Here is an 18,531-nt window from a genome sequence, read left to right as displayed (position 1 = left end):
TTGCTGATATGATAAAAAGCTAATCGATTCGCCCTCCTCTCCAGACGGAGATCCAGAACCTGCGCGCGAGAGCCGCCCAGCCCCAGGCGAGCCCCAAGATGGAAGCCGAGCTCGAGACCCTCAAGAAGAGGCTCGACGACAGACAGAAGCAGCTGGACGAGTTCGAAAAGAGGCTCAAGAAGAAGAAGGAGAAGCTGGAGCAGGCCGAAGCCGAGCTGCAAAAGGTTCGCAGTCCGAGAATTATCAGGGTCTATATTATTCACATGCACACTAACGCGTTGGCAGGCGAATGTTCCGCTCCGCGATTAATCAGCGCCTGCACCACGACACGGTCTCACAAAGGAGAAAGTTTCTGGATTTTGACTGTTTATTCTTCCGTTTACCGAATTTGAGGCTTTTTCCTGTGACGCTTAATTTAGTGTCTCGTGTGCCTGTAGTAGCAGGGATGTGGCAACGCTCTGTACAGTTACGGCGCTGTTTTGCAAAAGCATTACTGTGGCATAGAAAATGTAGTTTTGCGCTATTGCCTGACTTCGCTGGGTATACCACAAAGAAAGTAGTCCATATAACTTCTCGGCCGCAATATCAGTGTGATGGTGAATTTATTTATTAGTTTTTTTTTTAACGAATCACGCGTGCCTGCACCATTTTCGCGCGTAAACATTTTGTTGAATTGAAGAGAGACAAATGTGGTTCGTTATTTTGCGCCTCTCATGATTTATGTGTGTAATAAGTGTGGTTTTGTAACTTTTGTTTCGAATATTTTATATGCTGTATTTGATCACATCCTTTCAACGATATTTACACTTGGAGACTGCATAGCTTCAAAGCACTTTGTAAGGCAATTCAGAACAAGTAGCTACATTCCAGCAGTACTCTTGGAGCTTGAAGTACTGGCACCATTGGGACCACGTTCTCAGCTAGGCCACTTTATGAAGAGGTGATACCGAACCTGCCACGTGAACAGGGGCGGCATGGGTGCTGTTGTGTCGGCCCTATTATGTTTTCTTGTTGTTGAGGTGTTTGACAAAGAGGTGCCAATGTCATCATAAACATGTGAATGTTCTCTCTTTTGAAGCTTACAGATATCAATCACTCCACAACATATTTTAGACAGCCAGATATTATATTTTCACGTAGTGGTGACGGCAGCTCGGAGAGCAGGAAGGTGGCGAAAACGGCTTCTGAAAGAAAATGTTTATTGGGCAGACCTGCACCCACAAACAACTCAATGACTCGGCAGCGGCGTAGCAATAAGCATGCTCGATGCTGTGCGAACAGAATGCCTGTCACTCCCGGCTGCGCTCAATTTAAAGCCGGCAACAAACTTTCGAGATATGGCGTGCAAAGTAACCACAACAGTCTGGAACAACGTGGAATCGGCTATACGTCGGCGCGATCAATCGAGATAAATCTGGTGGCGTCTTGCATCACAAACAGAGCGATGAAGCCGCGTGCCGGCAGTTCTGAAGAATGTAAAAACAAACATCTAAAAGCTTGCGTCACTATAGCCATATTTACCACACCGCGTTTTATGACCTGGCTGTCATCGTCCGCATCAGTGAGGTCATCACATAGAAAGACCACGTGATCTACGTCATCAGTCTATAACCAGTGCGTCACATAAACAATGGTTCATGTCATTCTGTGATCTCATCAATAGTTCGTGTGTGGGGTTTTAAATTGGGGTGATAATTACGTTCTCCCCGTTTCACCGCGGCTGACCCAGTTCAAAGCCGCCGAGACCCCACCCCGTGGTCGCGTACGCTACCGAGCGCACGCCGACCACGGCGGGCCTTACTTTGAGAGTACAAAGAACGACACTCTGACTGACACAAACAAGGCATCTATTGCTACGACAACAATAACGCCAGCTAGCAACAAAATACACTGAGGAATCGAGGACGTCCGACTCACCAGCACGGTTACGAGCGAATGTTCGCCCTCGCTAGGGCAGGGGGAAACTCCGAGGCCGGACGGGTCGAGCTGGCGAGAGCATGTTCCCACCACAAGGCGCCCGCCGGCGAAGACCGGAGCGCCGCGCGACACGTTGGAACGCGGCCAAATCCCAAGTCGAACAGGGCCGTCTCCCCGTCTCCCCCCCCCCCGCCCCCCCCCCCCCCCCCCCCCCGCGCAGCAAACACGCCATCCGTGGCGCTCGTGTTGCTGTGACGCCGGCGCCCTCCCTTGTTAGTTAAAGAAACTAACACGGCTACGGAGGGTGCATTGCGGGGAAGCGAACCACAGGGGACGAGTAAAGCGCGTCCCTACACGTGTGACCCATTAATTGTCAGCAGGTCATGTGGCTTAATGATCCCCTTGTACAAGACTATGAAATCTTTACATACCTGGCCCTCATGACCTCCTAGCCCAACACGGCCCCTTTTTTGCAGCTGCCGCTGACACTTGTATGTGCCATCTTACGTGAACGCCCCTCCCACCTTTTCCTCTCACACTTACGTTAAATTTTGCGCCACTTGTACGCTTTTGCTGTCAAATCGAGGGTTCTAACCCCGGTCTGTGGTCGCCTTCGACCCGGCAGGCGGGTAGCACGGAGACAGAGCAGGAGTTGGTTCGGCAGCTGGCTGAGCTGAAGATGCGCTGCGCGGAGCTGGAGACCAGGCAGGCGCCCCCGCCGGCACAGGCGGGTGGCGCCAACGAGGCGGAGCTGGAACGGCTGCTGCAGATCATGTCTTCCCTCGAGGAAGAGAAGAACCATCTCAACGCACAGATCAAGCAGCTGCAGGAGTGAGTGTGAAGTTGCCCTGCCTCGCGAGTAATTGTAAATGAGTAGATAAATTAATTAGTAGTGAGTGAGAGAGACAGTGTGTGCGTGTTTTTGTGCGAGTGAGTGTATACATCAGTTCAAAATAATTAAACAGGGTCATCTGTAAAAAATTGGGTAAATATTACCGGTCCGGGTCTTGACTACAAAAACCTCTGTATGTCCGGTCGCTATGCAATGCCACTTTTCTAAATAAATGAAGCAAAACCTTGGACGATGTGGAGTGTGGTAATTACAACTTTCATGGGTTAGCACTAACTCATACCAGCACAATGATTCACAGAACTGTCAGGCCACCCAGCAGTCGTGAAGCCAAATAAGTGTGCTGGAAAAAAGGTAAAAGACTGCATGAATGAATAACTCGCTACCTAGCGTTCACTGCGTTCAGTTCAGCCGCGCCCACGTCGCGTATGAGAAACCCGCAGGAGTGGGCGTGCGTGCAACCTTTACCGTAGCCCATTTTACTAACACAGCGTGCCACAGAGATTCGTTCCCTAATTAGATCAGCTAGGGGCGTTGTTGCGTTGTAGAGTTGAAAAATTGCTGCGGGGGCGACAGAAGCATTCCTAGAACGAAAAGATATTGTGATTTTTCGTCTGATTTTGGTAAGGCATGAAGTTGCTCATCCAGTTTGCTGAAGAATGGCGTGTACACGCGAAAGAAACTGCCGTAACTAGGCGGGTTAGGGCGCTAACTAGAAATTGGTTTTTCGCAAGATGCGTATCGTGCAAAGAGAAAGCGGGAAAGGTGATGATGATATGACATTTTAACTGGAAATAAAATTGGTGGTCGGTGCCCCTATACCACTCTGATCGTTCTCTGCTGGCTATAACGCATTGCTGAGTGGCATGATAAGTTTTTGTCATCGCATTTTTTACCACTCGCAATTCACTCGTCTCTGACACGGGCGTGAGTAAGCTGTGTGCTTTGATTTTTCTCAATCACTCTTCGGCCTTTGTATCTGGCAACGACAAAAGTTTTATCGAAGTACAAAACCCAAAAGTGCACTGTCTAAATTGATATGAAACCCTTCACTCCTTCTTCTTTTTCCTTTCTAAATCTTTGTGCTCTCCCCAGTTTTGCTTCGAGTCGCGCAGTATTTAGGCGTCGACAATGAGTTAGCCAAGCTCAACTTTAACTAAATTACGAAGCGGTGACAATACCGTCTTCCTACTGGGGCAATTAACAGGTGTCAACCACAGTTTTCAAGCCTTTTATGGACGGCAAAGTTCGTAGTTTATGACGTGCGCGTGTACTTACATGGATTGTAGTGAAATGAACCTAACGGCTAGACACACTTTCTGTTCAGTCCGTTTCGTAACAAGCTTTTCTTCGTAAGCAAGTCTCGCAACAAGCGATCATTGTTTCACACCACACCTGACTGCTGTGTTTCTCTGGCAGGTATGCGGCGCATATATAATGGACTCTCCAATCAGTCTGTTTTTTTTTTTTTTCACGGATTAACTGGCTTGAATGAAAGCATGCCAGTTGCTGTGGTCTCGTCACTGCTCGCTTCACCAGAATTTCTTACCCCCCCCCCCCCCCCCCCCCCACAGGGCGCTGAAGGACAGAGAAAGCAAGCTGAACGCGCTCAAGCGAAGCCAGCAAGCGGACAAGACACGGAGCGCCCAGATGATGGATGAAGCCCGCCGGAGAGAAGGCGACCTCGGTCGAGAAGCTTCCAAAGCTCAAGTGAGTTAGAAGAAAACACTTTTTTTCCCCTCTCGCTGACGATAAGCCGATGTCTGCCAAAAGGAAACACATTTTCACACACTGGCCGCGAAGTCAACAGCAGGGCTTCAGACAATGCAGTAGTTGGACGGAACACATACAAATCATTTGTAGTGGTTGTAGTGGTGTTGTGATGAAAAAAATACAAGCCGCTACTGCTCAGGATGTCGTATATTTTTGCAGTTCGGTATTACACGCCGTCAGACGTAAATATCGACAGCTTGCCGATGAGGCTGTTATGACCGCGCTATTCCATGGCCTACCGGGCGGTCATTACTGTTTGTGATCGGCGTCTTGTATTTATTGAGGCTTTTAAGAAGTACTAGGGTCTATCTCCTTTGCCGTTTTTTGTTACACATGCTTTCTGCCCGAGTTTTCGTTCGGGCTCTCGGCCAAATTTTGGTGGTCATGTCTTCATTGACTGGCATGCTTCTGGTGTTTTGACCGATAGTGAGAGCAATATAGTAGGATGATAGCAGCCTCACACCGTCACTCAGTATTATTCTATAAATATAAGCTTAAAACATCATCTTTACTTAAAACCCGTCTGGTCATGCGCATTAAAATAAGTTATCTACTTTGTTTAAGCAATTACGAAGTAACACATCAGTTAGAATGTGATATACAACAGCGTAGGCTCATGCGAGACTGTCAGCATATATGCAGGCTGCACCTACAGCTTCTTTAAACGGTCAAAACCAAGTGAAAACAAGAGGATAACCTGTTTTGAGTTCCTCAAAGCCGACTTCTGGGCTTTATATCGCCACCATTCCTCGACTCCAGTCAACGTTCTCTTGGCTCTCCTTTAAAGCGCGCTCCGCCACACACAGTGTATTTGTGAGGAGAAGCAAACTCAACGAACCTGACGGCGAAAAAAAAAAGGTAGTCTTTAGGAGGGCTTTGTTATGGCTCAGATACGTGACAACTGGGTATATAATATTGCAACACAAAGATTAACCGCTCAGTGTAAGAATGTTACAGTGCTGTTTAGAAAAGGTGTACCCAAAAACCGAAGCAGCTGACGAAATTTTGCACGTGTAAAAAGAGGGGCCTTTCAAGTTTGAAATAGTGTGCCATGGGCGGATTAAATTTTCTGGCTAGCAGACAAGTGCTCTTCAACACTGCAGTCTTTCATCGCATCCCAATTTTTTGCAGTGTTGTCTGTGCAGTGATCACCAGCGTGTCAATTTCACCTCTGCCTTCTACTGTTCTATTGCAGGCGCCCGGTCCAGCCAGTTTTTTCTCGAGTTTTTTCTAACGTTCCTTATGTTCCGTTCACGTTATGGGTTACCTTTTCGACAGCCATGCCTGAGCGTTGAGTTTTGGGCTCAGAATAATGCAGCTTGGTGGCGGTCACGTGGGCCTCTTGATTTGCCTCTCATCTAAAGGCAGAAGCCGAGCACCAAAATCTACGCGTACTTAGCGCCATTTTCGTTGTTCGTTTCCTTCGTTTGTGCGTGCAAGCATGTAATATAAACGACGAGTCGGTGATCCAGAAACCGCGGAGTAATGCTAACAATACTGCCTTAAACGAAAAGAGACGGAATCTCTAGCCGGCGATGAAGGACGTTTACATATTTGCATATATACACTATGTATCTCTTGTGGACAACGCGTTGCAGCGTTACTTTGACTTACGCTTGTTCTATAAGCACATGTGTATGTTTGTGGCGTGCAGGCCTGCTATACGGTCCCTAAATCCTGTGTTAACTGCCTTTCTCACTTATCTGAGATGTCACCTAACATACGGGCTAGATTAAGAGTGCCGACGGCAATCGTCTCTTAACTCTGACCGCCCGCTGAAGTTTCCATTGATGCCTCGAATATGTCGTTTAGTTTTATCATTCTTCGCCAACATAAGCTGAGCAGCTTGGTGAACACAGCGCTCGAAAGTCAGAAAGCAAGTGCGCTTCTTTGAAATTTTGTTGATTTAATCTCCTGTTACTACCCCGTGCGGACGACTGGAGCTTGGAGTCGCTTTTGTTGTTTATTCTATTTTGTGTTTGTTTATTTCGTTTGAATGGGTCCGGGTTTGCTTTGCCACTTTGTGTTGCCTTTGTTCGGTATCGCCTCGTTGAGTTGTGCGGCTCCCGGAGGCCGCGGCGGTTCGTGGAGCGAAACGCTGCGAGGGCTGATTGCGCCGAGCCGCTCTGCAGGAGGAGGTGTCCCGGCAGCGCGAGCGCATCGAGGCCCTGGAAGAGGCCCTGCGGGAGAGCGTCGAGATCACCGCCGAGAGCGAAGCCGAGGTGGTCCGCCAGGAGCACCTGCTGCAGAAGGCGCAACATAAGGTCTGCCTGGTTGCCTCGCCCATTGCAAAAAGGAAAGGGAAAGCAAGCAACACATAGAGCAAAACATAACCAGAGACACCGCCAGAGACGCAGCCATAAAATGTGGTAGAAAAAAGTAAACAGATTGAGATATGCAAACAGAGAAAGAGGGCTGGACGCAAAGCATGCAGACGGAATTCACATGGTGCTTAAAGGGCAACGGCGCCACTTTTTGAGAAGTTCGCGATATTCAAGGATTCAAATCTGTATCGGCTGTAGGTAAAGCATGCCAATTTTTTTTTTCACTAGCAATGACAATAGTGACGTAATCGACGATTTAATTTTGCTCTTTTTCTCCTCAAAGCACCGAAGAAGTACGAAGAAGTTCAGTCTGGCGTCACGGAAGGTATGGTTTCAAATTCCGTCAGCCACACGCTGCCATGCCTCGTTGATTGCTGTCAAGAACGTTCAGCGGGCTTTGCCTTCGGTGGAGTTGATTTTTTAATTCAAAGCAGGCGTTTATGCGCTGGAAATCTGCCGATACTTTCAATGACGTCCTCATGCCCCCCTCCCCCGCCCTACACTTGGCGTTGTGCGCTGCGAAGAAGCTTGAAGGGAGTCGCGATTTTAAGCGGTGATTACGTCATCATTTCAAATGCCTGCACAAAAGTACTTCGCGTGCTTTACCTGCAAGTTTCACGCATTCGACCCTTTTAAGCTCGGCGATTTCTAAAATCTATGCAGTTGTCCTTTAAGCATGAGTGTCTCAGCATCAAACATACTTTCGAGAGCAAAAGTGACATTTACTGCTCCAGGTTTGGTCAGTCTTCAATACCGCTCCATTTTCCGGTAGTGCATGCTGTTGAGAAAAGCCAGGAGGTATTTACTTGTTTCAGTCTGCAGGGCTCCTGCTTGGCGAAAACGACGAGAAGGCGCTTATGAAAGCAGCGAGCAAGTTATAAACAGAAACGCCACTTTTAGAAACACCTTTTCCCCAGACCGTGCACGCGGACCTATACTTCGATGAAGTTCGCAAGTCACTGACCATGGTGAAAAACAAATGACGTTTCGGTAGCACCACGGCTGCCTTTCGGTAGCACCACATTGAGACAACCGGCCGGACGACCCGCGGTTCTTGTAGCAATTAGTAGCGTTTTTAGTGATTTGTCATAGATATTATGCAGGGTGACATCGTTCTTGTTTAGTGTTGTCTCGTACGTGAGAGAGTACGTGCTCTACGTACGCGTTCGTTAGTTTCGTTCACAGTGAAGGAACTCCGGTAAAACTTAACAACTGGTTTAATTGGTCGAACGGTAGCACAAGAAAACTTTACACAGAGATTGGAAGCACGACCTTTCCGTTCAGCGTCTCACAAAACCACTGTCCTTTCGATGCCGGGCCGAGTTTTCCCTTTCTCCCTCTTCCGCCGCCGCTCCCGCCTCTCCGACCTTGGACAGTAGAGTTCCCGGAAAACGGCGACGGTCAACCTCGCTGCTCAACATCAAAGCCCGCCGCCCGGTTCAGGGACGGTTGAGGTGGGACGGCCGCGGGATCCCCTTTAATGCGCCTGCCACTTGGTCGGCTCGCGCGCGCACACACACACGCACACACGCGCGCACACATATGCACAAGGGTCCCTGGCCGAGGAAATCGCGTGCCGAATGGCGCCGCATCTTGTCGCCCTTTTCGTCTCCGACAAGTGTATTAGGCGTTGTCTGGATGATAAGTGACTCGAGATTTCGGCGGACTGGCGCACTCCTTGTTCCTGTGTGTTCTTCTCTGTGCACGTGTGTGGCATGCGCGCAGACGTGTGAACGTATCTTTAATGGCTAAGCGCACTACCTTATGCGCATGATATGTGTCGAAGCTAGGAAGCATAGCTGCTGTCCGTGATCAAAAAGAAGTACAACCTTTGGCAGAAATATACAGCCCACCAGCTTCGCTTCCGGGCCACGCAAAGCTGCTCGTTCGCGGAAAGGGCTTTCGTCGCCACTCCTCCGAAGCTTAGGACCCCAGGCGTGATGGAGAGCCCTACTACATGGTTAGAACACAAACCGCTTTATCTGTGCATTTATGACAAAAGCTGTACATGTATAAGTAACGGTAACATTGTTCGCATTTACTTAACCTTTGAAATAAGAGCCGATGTTACAACGCACTAACAACAGCAAAAATTTCACCACCTCTGCCCACACTTTAGAAAAGGCTGTGCTATCGCAAATTGGCAAAATTTGCATCTTGATACCGTTACTACCGTTTGTTTTCACTGTTTTCTTCGTAGCGCCCTTGCCAGAACCTCGCATAGTTATGTAGGAAACCAGCGAAAAGGACGCATTCACAAGGAGGAGAAGTACACAGGACAACGCTGTCCTGTCCAGCGTTGTCCTGTGTACTTCTCCTCCTTGTGAATGCGTCCTTTTCGCTGGTTTTCTACATACCATGCACCAACTGGCCCAACAAGCTACGCTTCTTCAATACTCGCATAGTTGTACTATGTCACTGCTCACTTGTCCTGAGAAAGGAGAGGAGGAAATTATGAGGAAAGGAAAAGCGCGGTACGAGTGGCCACCTGAATTGCGACGTGATGCTAACCGTTCTCTGCAGGTCCATGTCAGGTGAATGATGCCGGAGGCTTCTCCTGGAATACTACAAACAAGGGAGGAAATGATACGCAAAACCGCACAAGGAGTATAGCAGACAGGGGGCAGTAGCATGGAGGGACATACAATCTAGGGTCTCCCTGAACTTCTCTATTTGGCACAAAATCAGGAGCAGAGGTAGAGACATATTTTGCTTCGTGCGCACAGATGTCCAGCCTGGAAGCTGAACTTCGACGTGTCAAAAGCAAAGAGTGCATCCGTTGCGGCAGCTGCCCTGACCTCAGGCTCCAGACCAAGGATGCCAGCTGGAGAGCTATGTGGGCTGAGCGGAAGCGGCATCTCGATGAGCTCTACGACATGAAGTGAGTCTTTCTGCAAATAAAGGAAATACTCTGCTTGGTGCCTATCTCAGAGACAGTGCATCCCATACGAGAAGCGTAGCGTCACATTTTACGCTGCTGGGGCATCGCGCTGCTGCTGGGTTCCCCAGCAGCAAGCTGGGACGTCTGCGGGACGTCTACGGGACGTCTGCAGGAGGATGCTGGGAGAGCACGCCTGTACTGACTAAACTTCTAGCTGTTCTCCGAAGGCTTCATGTTTCCCTGAGATATCATGGGCATACGTGTAATCCAGAAGCACATCTTCCCCACTAGGCAGCTTTTCACTTTGTATTCAAGAAGCTAAGGTTCTTCACCACTTCTGCAGCACTTGTTTGTATATGCTTGTATTTCCTGGATAGTCGGCCTCAACGGGCCTTAACGGACTGAAGTTCACATCTAGCTATGGTGCGGTTGAAACATGTACACGATAAAAAGGATTAGACAAAAGCCGGAAGCTTTTGTATCATGTCAGTAAGCAGGCAAGGGTAATGAGATGAGGCTCTCGTCGGGATATCTTGACTATTAAAGAAGGTAAAGGTAGAATTTTAAGCGTACTTTTTATTTCGACTTCTCAGTTCACTCGTTCAATGAACCTTACATTATATAGCTGCCGCGATGGCTGAGTGGTTATGGCGCTCGGCTGCTGACCCAAAAGACGCGGGTTGGATCCCAGCCGCGGCGGTCGAATTTCGATGGAGGCGAAATTCTAGATGCCGATGTACTTTGCGATGTCAGTGCACGTTAAAGACCCCTAGGTGGTTGAAATTTCCTGTGCCCTTCACTACGGCGTTCCTTATAGCATGAGTCGCCTTGGGGCGTTAAACCCCCTAAAACACAAATCAGAACCCTACAGTATGATAAGTTCTGTTAGGTATGATCTTGAATGAAGGTGATTGGAAACATACAATAGTAAACAAAGAAATATGGTATTTACAGTTTTCCTGATAAAAATTCAATGGATCACGGATATAAAATGCATGTTCGTCATTTCTGAGTAGATTATAGTGCAATAATGACCTCTTCTACTGCTAGGTGTTGTTGAGGGAGTAACTCTTTGTCTTCTGTTCGTTTTTCATTTTTGTCCTTTCATAGGCGCTTCCCTCTGCGTTAATTTTCCGTTTGTTCTAAATAACTATTACCTCGCTCTCATTTTCATTTGACATATTTCGTGGTTACGTATATCACTGCATTTTTTTATAAGCAGTGGCCGGAGTGTGAGATTAACATCATGCCATCAAGTCTGCTGAAATGGCAATTATCCGCGGCCACAACTATGGGATGAAACAGCTTTCACTTGATTTCAGAGTAGCACCGTCCATCGTTCAAAAGTTTTAAGGGAACGTTTAGTTTTTCGACTTTCGCAGGACACACGCCGAAACGACCATCTAAGTTGCTTCGAAATACATTCTTCGGGCGAGCCTGAAAAACCCTATACGGACTTTTATCAACATTTCCTAAGATTTAGCCATGGTATTAGGCTCTAAATGTACTAAACAAAGCAACAGGAACCCAGCTCAACCCTCGCATATCTGTGAAAAGAATTGGGTTTCCAGAGCGATTAAACTTAAAGGAACACCTGATCTGGATTGGTGACGAATAGAAAAGAATGATTTCATTAGACAACCCGAGTTTATTGTCGTGCGGAAATGATGGGACTCGTTGTATACGTCGCCCCAAATGCAGTTTATATGCAACACATTGTTAACTTCCCAATTTAAATCAAAGAATCTTGAACGTAATGGCATGGGGGTGATTCTCCGCTTGTTGAGTTTTTCAATTCAGGGTGCCATGAGCGGATAGGTTGATCAGGGCATTCTTGAAAAGGTACTGCTTCCATTGGCAAGCAAGAATGTGGGGTTTTGATATGTGTTTCAACAGAATAGCGACCCGAGGCACTCGGCCTACCAAGATTATTTTAATTGAATAACTTTGGATACGAATCGCTCATCGTCCGAAGGACAAAAAAGCCAGCAGTTGCGATCAGAGAGTCAAGAAGCTGCGGCAGAAGAGGGGAAACATGGACTAGACATTCACTAACATTTTTCTGGACTTCGTGCTGCGGCGGAGTCGAGCAGTGAATCAGTGCAAAAGGCTCACGTGTGCAGTGCTGACGCATCAAGTTATTGTGAAAAGGCACCCTTGAAATTGTGGCCTGATTGTGTAATAAAAAGCGTATAATATTCGATGCCTTCACACCACCGCAGTTCTTCAATAAATTTAGGGAACAAAAAAACTGTCGCTTAATATGATAATAAACATTAGTTGGTATTGTGTAAAAAGTCTGACATTGTAGTCCCTCTAACCCGGAGCGCAAATTCTAGTGCGATAAAATGTTAAATTCGAAAAGCTGAAATATCATATCTTTTATTGCGAAGCAATACTACTTTAGCTACCACCTCAGCCCGTCAAAACGCGAGGCGGTGGTAGGCACGGTTGACCTTTAGCATGACGTCTGGTGTGACGTCACACCATCTGTGTAAAAACGGGGCCCCATCTCACGCCGTCGCGATGCGAGGCGGTAGGCACGGAGCGGCGGCCTAACTCCCGCTCCTCTCACCAGGGGCGCCGCGTTCGGAGTGCCGTCACACCATCTGTGTAAAAACGGGGCCCCATCTCACGCCGTCGCGATCTCGCTTCGGCGACCGCGGCTTCGGCCGCGTATCTGTTTTGAAGCGAAAAGCTTCACTAGGCTCGTCAACACCGCGCTTCGCGTGGACCACCCCTGGGCGCCGCCGCGGCGCGCCCTTCCTCCTCCTCGTCACCCCCTCCCTTCTCCTCCTCGCCACCTGTTTACCCTTCGCCGCTGCTAGCGGTTCTTATCGCATTCTTATCGCGTTATCGCAAGGCGGTGCGATAACGCCCGAGCGGCGGCGGCGGACATAAAAGAGGCCGCGCGCAGCGGCGCGCGCTCCATCGCCACTTCTCCTCCTCGCCACCGGTTTACCCCTTGGCGCTGCTGCGCGGTCTCCGCTGCCGTCCCAAGAGAAGGTTCTTTCGCAAGGCGTTGCGAGCACGCACGTGTGAGCGGCGGCGGCGGCCTTAGAAGAGACGCAGACCTTCGCCACGGAAGGAAGAAAAGAAGACCCAGAAGTGGTAGCGAGGGAGTTGGCTCAAAATCTACACCGCTATCGTGGTGCTCCCAGTGCATTGTGCGCGAACTGCGACAGCCATGACGTCAAACAAAGCATAACTGCAGCTTTTCGCTTGTATATCTAGGCTTAACCATAGCTAAGCCACTGCCAATTTTTTAAAGCGAAAGCTTTACTACTTGCACTTTCAGCCTTTGCCGTGGCGCGGCGGCGCCACCACCAACGCCTGCGCTCTCCGCTAGGAGCGCAACAGGTGCTTTGTGACGTCACGCCGAAGAGAAGGGCGACCGACTCGCGCCGTCGCAAGCCGCGGCGGTGCCACCACGGCGTGGCCTCCGCGATCGAAGCGCGCTTTTGAGCAACAGCGCGCGCCGCCGCCGGAGCAGATCGCGGCGGCCACGACCACGGGCGCCTAACTCCTGCGCTTTCCGCTAGGAGCGCGATTGTGGCGTTACGCTTAGGGAGCCTACATGTCGCGCCCCCTCCCGGCTTAAGCCAAGCGACATGTAGGCTCCCTAGTTACGCTGAAGAGATTTAGGCTCGACTCACGTCGCTAGAAAGCAGTAGCTGTGCCAACCACCAGCGCCTTAACATTGCTTCGCGGCGAGGCCGCCTACCACTAGGGAGGCTCGTCGTAATGCGCGTAAAAGAGAGCGGCGAGCTACAGAGACAGAGGAAGAGCGTGAAACAAGACTCGTTAAGCGACGTGCCCAGTATGCGGCTCGGCGAGAACGTGCGAGCTCTTCAGTGGATGATGGGACTGATTCGCTCAGTGTTGTCGACAGTGACCAAGTATATCCTCACAGCCGCAGCGATTATAGTTTCACTACTAGTTGTACATAGAATAGCCAAGTGATCACCACAGCAGCACCAAGGTATACAACAAGTTTCACACAAGCACCACAACAGCACGACTATCATGTGAGCGAGCTCGGCGTAGCCATGGGTATTGCTTTCGCGATTTCCCGGCTTAACCAAGTTGAGCCACAGCCATTTTTAAGCATGAAATGCTTTTAGCTCCCGTTGTCGGCAGTGTGGTGACGTCACGCCGAGACCGAGAGCCATCATCCGGGCACTGAAATCCATTCATCCGGGCACTGAAATCCACTCATCCGGGCACTGAATTCCAGTTATCCGGGCACTGAATTCCAGTTATCCGGGCACTGAATTCCAGTTATCCGGGCACTGAAATCCACTCATCCGGGCACTCAATTCCAGTCATCCGGGCTCTGAAACGAGAACATCCGGGCATCGTACGAGAATTAACGAGATTTAACGAGACTCTCTAAGCCCTCCTACGCGACCGGCATGCAAGCGCCGGTTGGTCTCCAAACGAGACAAAAAATAACTGCTGCCAGTGCCTTCTAATGTTTATCAAGATATCAGTGGAGCTGTGGGTTTGATAATGCACGGAATTATAATTTTAGATTTCTAATAACGCGTGCAAAAAGCACATAAATAATGACACGTTACACTTCGTTGTCATACGTGATTCGGGGGAGAAGCGCTGCGTTCAAAGGGCAAGGCATCGCGCCGAACGGGTGGTGGCGTTCCTCCCTTCCATTACGGTGCGGTTCGGGTGTCCACCGAGATGGCAGAGAATTACTGCGCCATTTCCTTTCCTCAAAAAACCTTGCGTTCAAATGGCAAGGCATCGCGCTGAACGGGTGGTGGCGTTCCTCCCTTCCTGTACGGTGCGGTTCGGGTGTCCACCGAGATGACATTAGGCCCGTAAACATTTCATGCTTACTCTACTCTCGGTTACGGGAGAGGCAGAGAATTTTTCTTTTTCGAGCAGCGTCCGCTCCGGCGGACGCAATTGTTGCTGCGACGCGCGTGTTTTCTTTCCTTTTTCTCTTTCCTCTGATCTTTTAAGCATGAAATGCTTTTAGCTCCCGTTGTCGGCAGTGTGATGACGTCACGTCGAGACCGAGAGCCATCATCCGGGCACTGAAATCCACTCATCCGGGCACTGAATTCCAGTCATCCGGGCACTGAAATCCACTCATCCGGGCACTGAATTCCAGTCATCCGGGCACTGAATTCCAGTCATCCGGGCACTGAAATCCACTCATCCGGGCACTGAATTCCAGTCATCCGGGCTCTGAAACGAGAACATCCGGGCACCGTACGAGACTTAACGAGATTTAACGAGACTCTCTAAGCCCTCCTACGCGACCGGCACGCAAGCGCCGGTTGGTCTCCAAATGAGACAAAAAATAACTGCTGCCAGTGCCTTCTCAATGTTTATCAAGATATCAGTGGAGCTGTGGGTTTGATAATGCACGGAATTATAATTTCCGATTTCTAATAACACGTGCAAAAAGCACATAAATGCCACGTTACACTTCGTTGTCATACGTGATCCGGGGGAGAAGCGCTGCGTTCAAAGGGCAAGGCATCGCGCCGAACGGGTGGTGGCGTTCCTCCCTTCCTTTAGGTGCGGTTCGGGTGTCCACCGAGATGGCAGAGAATTACTGCGCCATTTCCTTTCCTCAAAAAACCTTGCGTTCAAATGGCAAGGCATTGCGCTGAACGGGTGGTGGCGTTCCTCCCTTCCTGTACGGTGCGGTTCGGGTGTCCACCGAGATGACATTAGGCCCGTAAACATTTCATGCTTACTCTACTCTCGGTTACGGGAGAGGCAGAGAATTTTTCTTTTTCGAGCAGCGTCCGCTCCGGCGGACGCAGTTGTTGCTGCGACGCGCGTGTTTTCTTTCCTTTTTCTCTTTCCTCTGATCTTTTAACTCTCCTCTATCTGCACGTGGCAGCGGTGGTGGCTCGGCTCGAGCCAGTAGGCAGGCCCGTGCAATTTCCTTTTCATCCTTCTCTGTCACAACAACAACAACACGCCGTCGCGATGCTAGGTGGTAGCCACGGAGCGGCGGCCTAACTCCCGCTGCTCTCACCATGGGCGCCGCGTTCGGAGTGACGTCACACCATCTGTGTAAAAACGGGGGCCCGGCTCGAGCCGTCGCAGTGCGAGGCAGTAGGCACGGTTAGCTATACTAGCATAGCTTAGCTATACTAGCATAAGCTTAACCAGAGTGTCACCACAAGCGGTACAATAGCAGAACCCACGTATTGCTTCGCAATTACCATGGCTTAACCAAGCTAAGCCACCACCAATTTTCTGTTCACTACTGTACATCCGCTCATCCTGGAACCAGCAAAAAAAAAAGGCATATTCTCCTTGTATCCACCCTACTGCAGAAAAGAAATTCCTCGGGTGTTTTCCTATTTATGATGAAGAAGTATTTCTTTGCCGCAGATAAATGCTGACATAATCACATATTCGTGCAATAATGTCGTGTGCGATTTGTTAAGATGCTGAGTAACAACCTACTAGCGAAGACGAACAGCCCAAGGTGTTCCTCTGGTGCATCTAAAGATCAAAGAACAAATTCAGACCTCTGTCGTACGGTGCCTGTAGCTGCGCTCGAGATAGCATACGTTCATAGCTTGGTAGATACTGTGTGCGTTTACAAACGGTTCATGGCGTATATTTTTCTCTTGGGGGAGGGGGGGGTATGTTGACACAACTGAATTATTATTCTTAAAATCCAACTTCATTATGCAGTTCACACCCCCCTGCTAAGCAATAAATAAGAAAATTTCAACTGGTTCACTTAATACTCACGGCATCGTCGTAGTGCTTCGTTTAAGCATTCATGAAATTTCCACCATCAGAACTAAAAAGAAATTTATAATGCCCAAGCATAGTTGAGTAGTTCGCACAAGTTACTCGCAACGCACTTCATGCTTTCAGATTCATTTTTTTTTTCACCGAGACGACTGCATTATTTAACCTTAGGTTTGATACCTTGCCATTCCAACTCTGGAGCGGGAAGAAGTTAATCTGTATTGTAGCGTGAGCTACACTGGCCAAGGTTGAGCTGTCTCGCGTGGCTCCTGGAGAGCCGTGCTGCGCATGCGCGAGTAGTGACGTCACGCAGCGCACAGCTGGCGTGCCTCGCCGCGCGCGCGCTCGCCTTCCTTTCCTTAACATGATCGGAGTGCAAAACGTGGACAACGCTAACGCCAATGAACACAATGAACGCCGACGGCCTATGGCTTCAGCGCCGCGTTTCTGGCACAACCTTGTCAATGCCTGCAGCTCACATCTCTCTCTCATCACCCCACGTACCTATAAGCACGATTCAGGCGTCCACTGACCCAGGGACCCATTATGCGCACTTCCTTTCCTTAAAATGATCAGGGTGCAAAACGTTGTCAACGCCAGTGCCAATGAACACAACGAACGCCGAAGGCCTCATAAATTCAATAAATTGGTTTTTGAGGAAAGGAAATGGCGCAGTATCTGTCTCGCATATCTCTGCGGGCACCTGAACCATGGTGTGAGGGAAGGGAGGAAGATGGGAGTGAAAGAAGCAAGAGAGAAAGAGGTGCCGTAGTGGAGGCTTCAGCTCCGCCTTTCTGGCACAACGTTGTCAGTGCCGATGCATGCAGCGCACACCAACGTTGGCGCACACCTGTCACTACCGCCACTTAGCTTAAAGCATGGTTGAGGTGTCCACTGTTCCAAGGGGGGCAGTTATGCGCCTTCCCTCTGGTTCAGGTGTCCACAGAAATGTGGACACCTCGCCCTCACCTCACGAGCCTACGTATATCCTGGCACAGCAGAGCTAAGCCACTGCCAATTTTTTTTTCTATAAGCTGTCCATTTCCCGTTGTCCATTTCCCGTCCATTCGGTCCTCCCTCATTGGTCACTCATATATACCCACGGCTTTCAAGCGTCTCTGGCAAGCCTTCTTGTCATTGGATGGTCGGTGATCGGACCTCACCATTGGCTGCCATCGTTTGAGATATGCAGCCAATGGTGAGGCGCATCGCAGCGCTCTCCTGTCAACAGCAGGCGACCGGACATGGCCAGTGGCTGCAATTGGCTATGATATGCAGCCAATTGTGAGGTCTGGTTGCCAACCACCCAATGGCCGGATTGCTTGCACAGACGCTTGAAAGCCGGGGGGCATATCGGAGTGATAACTGACAGACGACAGAATGGACGCGAAATGGAAAACAGAAAATGGACAGCTTATAGAATATTAACCCAAGCAGACCACTTCAGAACGCGGTGTTTCCGTCAGAGCTCTTTGTTTTTCTTTTTTTTTTAATGAGGTTTACAACAAAGGAAGTTGACACTGCGCAACCAAAATTTGCAACGGAGGTTGATCTAATTGGAACTGCAAACACGGCTTGCAGGTTGGAGGCACTTTCTGCGGCCATCAGCGAAAAGGACGCACACTTGGCGCTGCTCGAGGAACAGATCCACCAGGACGAGAACACCAAGCGTCAGGCTGAGAACCTGCGGGCCGAGAAGGAACGACTTGTTCAGCGGATAAAGATAGAGGTGTGGTATCCATAATGCTTAATCCCCATTAAGAGCATAAAACTCGTATTCAAGACGCCAGAAGTACTGGGTGTTTCAAATTAATCATTACAGAATCTTCATTTAAATGTTGTGAAAGTGTTGTGTCCCCATATTGCTTTTGTGTGTGTGCGCCCCCTCCTAACGACCACTCGCATTCCCCTCCTAACGACCACTCGCATTCCCCTCCTAACGACAGTTCGCATCCTCCTCCTAACGACCACTCAATCCTCCTCCTAACGACCGATTGCCCCTCGTCGCACGCTGTCGCCAGAGGCCCCCCCACGGT

At 49.4% G+C, this 18,531-nt stretch overlaps 1 protein-coding gene across 1 annotated transcript in view; it reads left to right on the top strand.

The window, feature by feature from the left end:
* LOC149358457 (uncharacterized) overlaps window positions 1-18,531 on the top strand; it is a 136,767-nt gene that overhangs the window by 104,322 nt on the left and 13,914 nt on the right. Inside the window, exons 8-13 of the mRNA XM_089570523.1 lie at window positions 45-224; window positions 2,543-2,748; window positions 4,342-4,477; window positions 6,673-6,804; window positions 9,591-9,745; window positions 18,077-18,224. Of these exons, the coding sequence (XP_089426649.1) occupies window positions 45-224; window positions 2,543-2,748; window positions 4,342-4,477; window positions 6,673-6,804; window positions 9,591-9,745; window positions 18,077-18,224 (957 nt within the window). The remainder of the gene's footprint in view (window positions 1-44; window positions 225-2,542; window positions 2,749-4,341; window positions 4,478-6,672; window positions 6,805-9,590; window positions 9,746-18,076; window positions 18,225-18,531) is intronic.

The sequence above is a fragment of the Amblyomma mixtum genome, chromosome 2 (assembly GCF_055824585.1).
Source record: "Amblyomma mixtum isolate Tamu chromosome 2, ASM5582458v1, whole genome shotgun sequence".
Taxonomy (NCBI): Eukaryota; Metazoa; Arthropoda; class Arachnida; order Ixodida; family Ixodidae; genus Amblyomma; species Amblyomma mixtum.
This window is presented reverse-complemented; position numbering and strand designations above follow the sequence as displayed.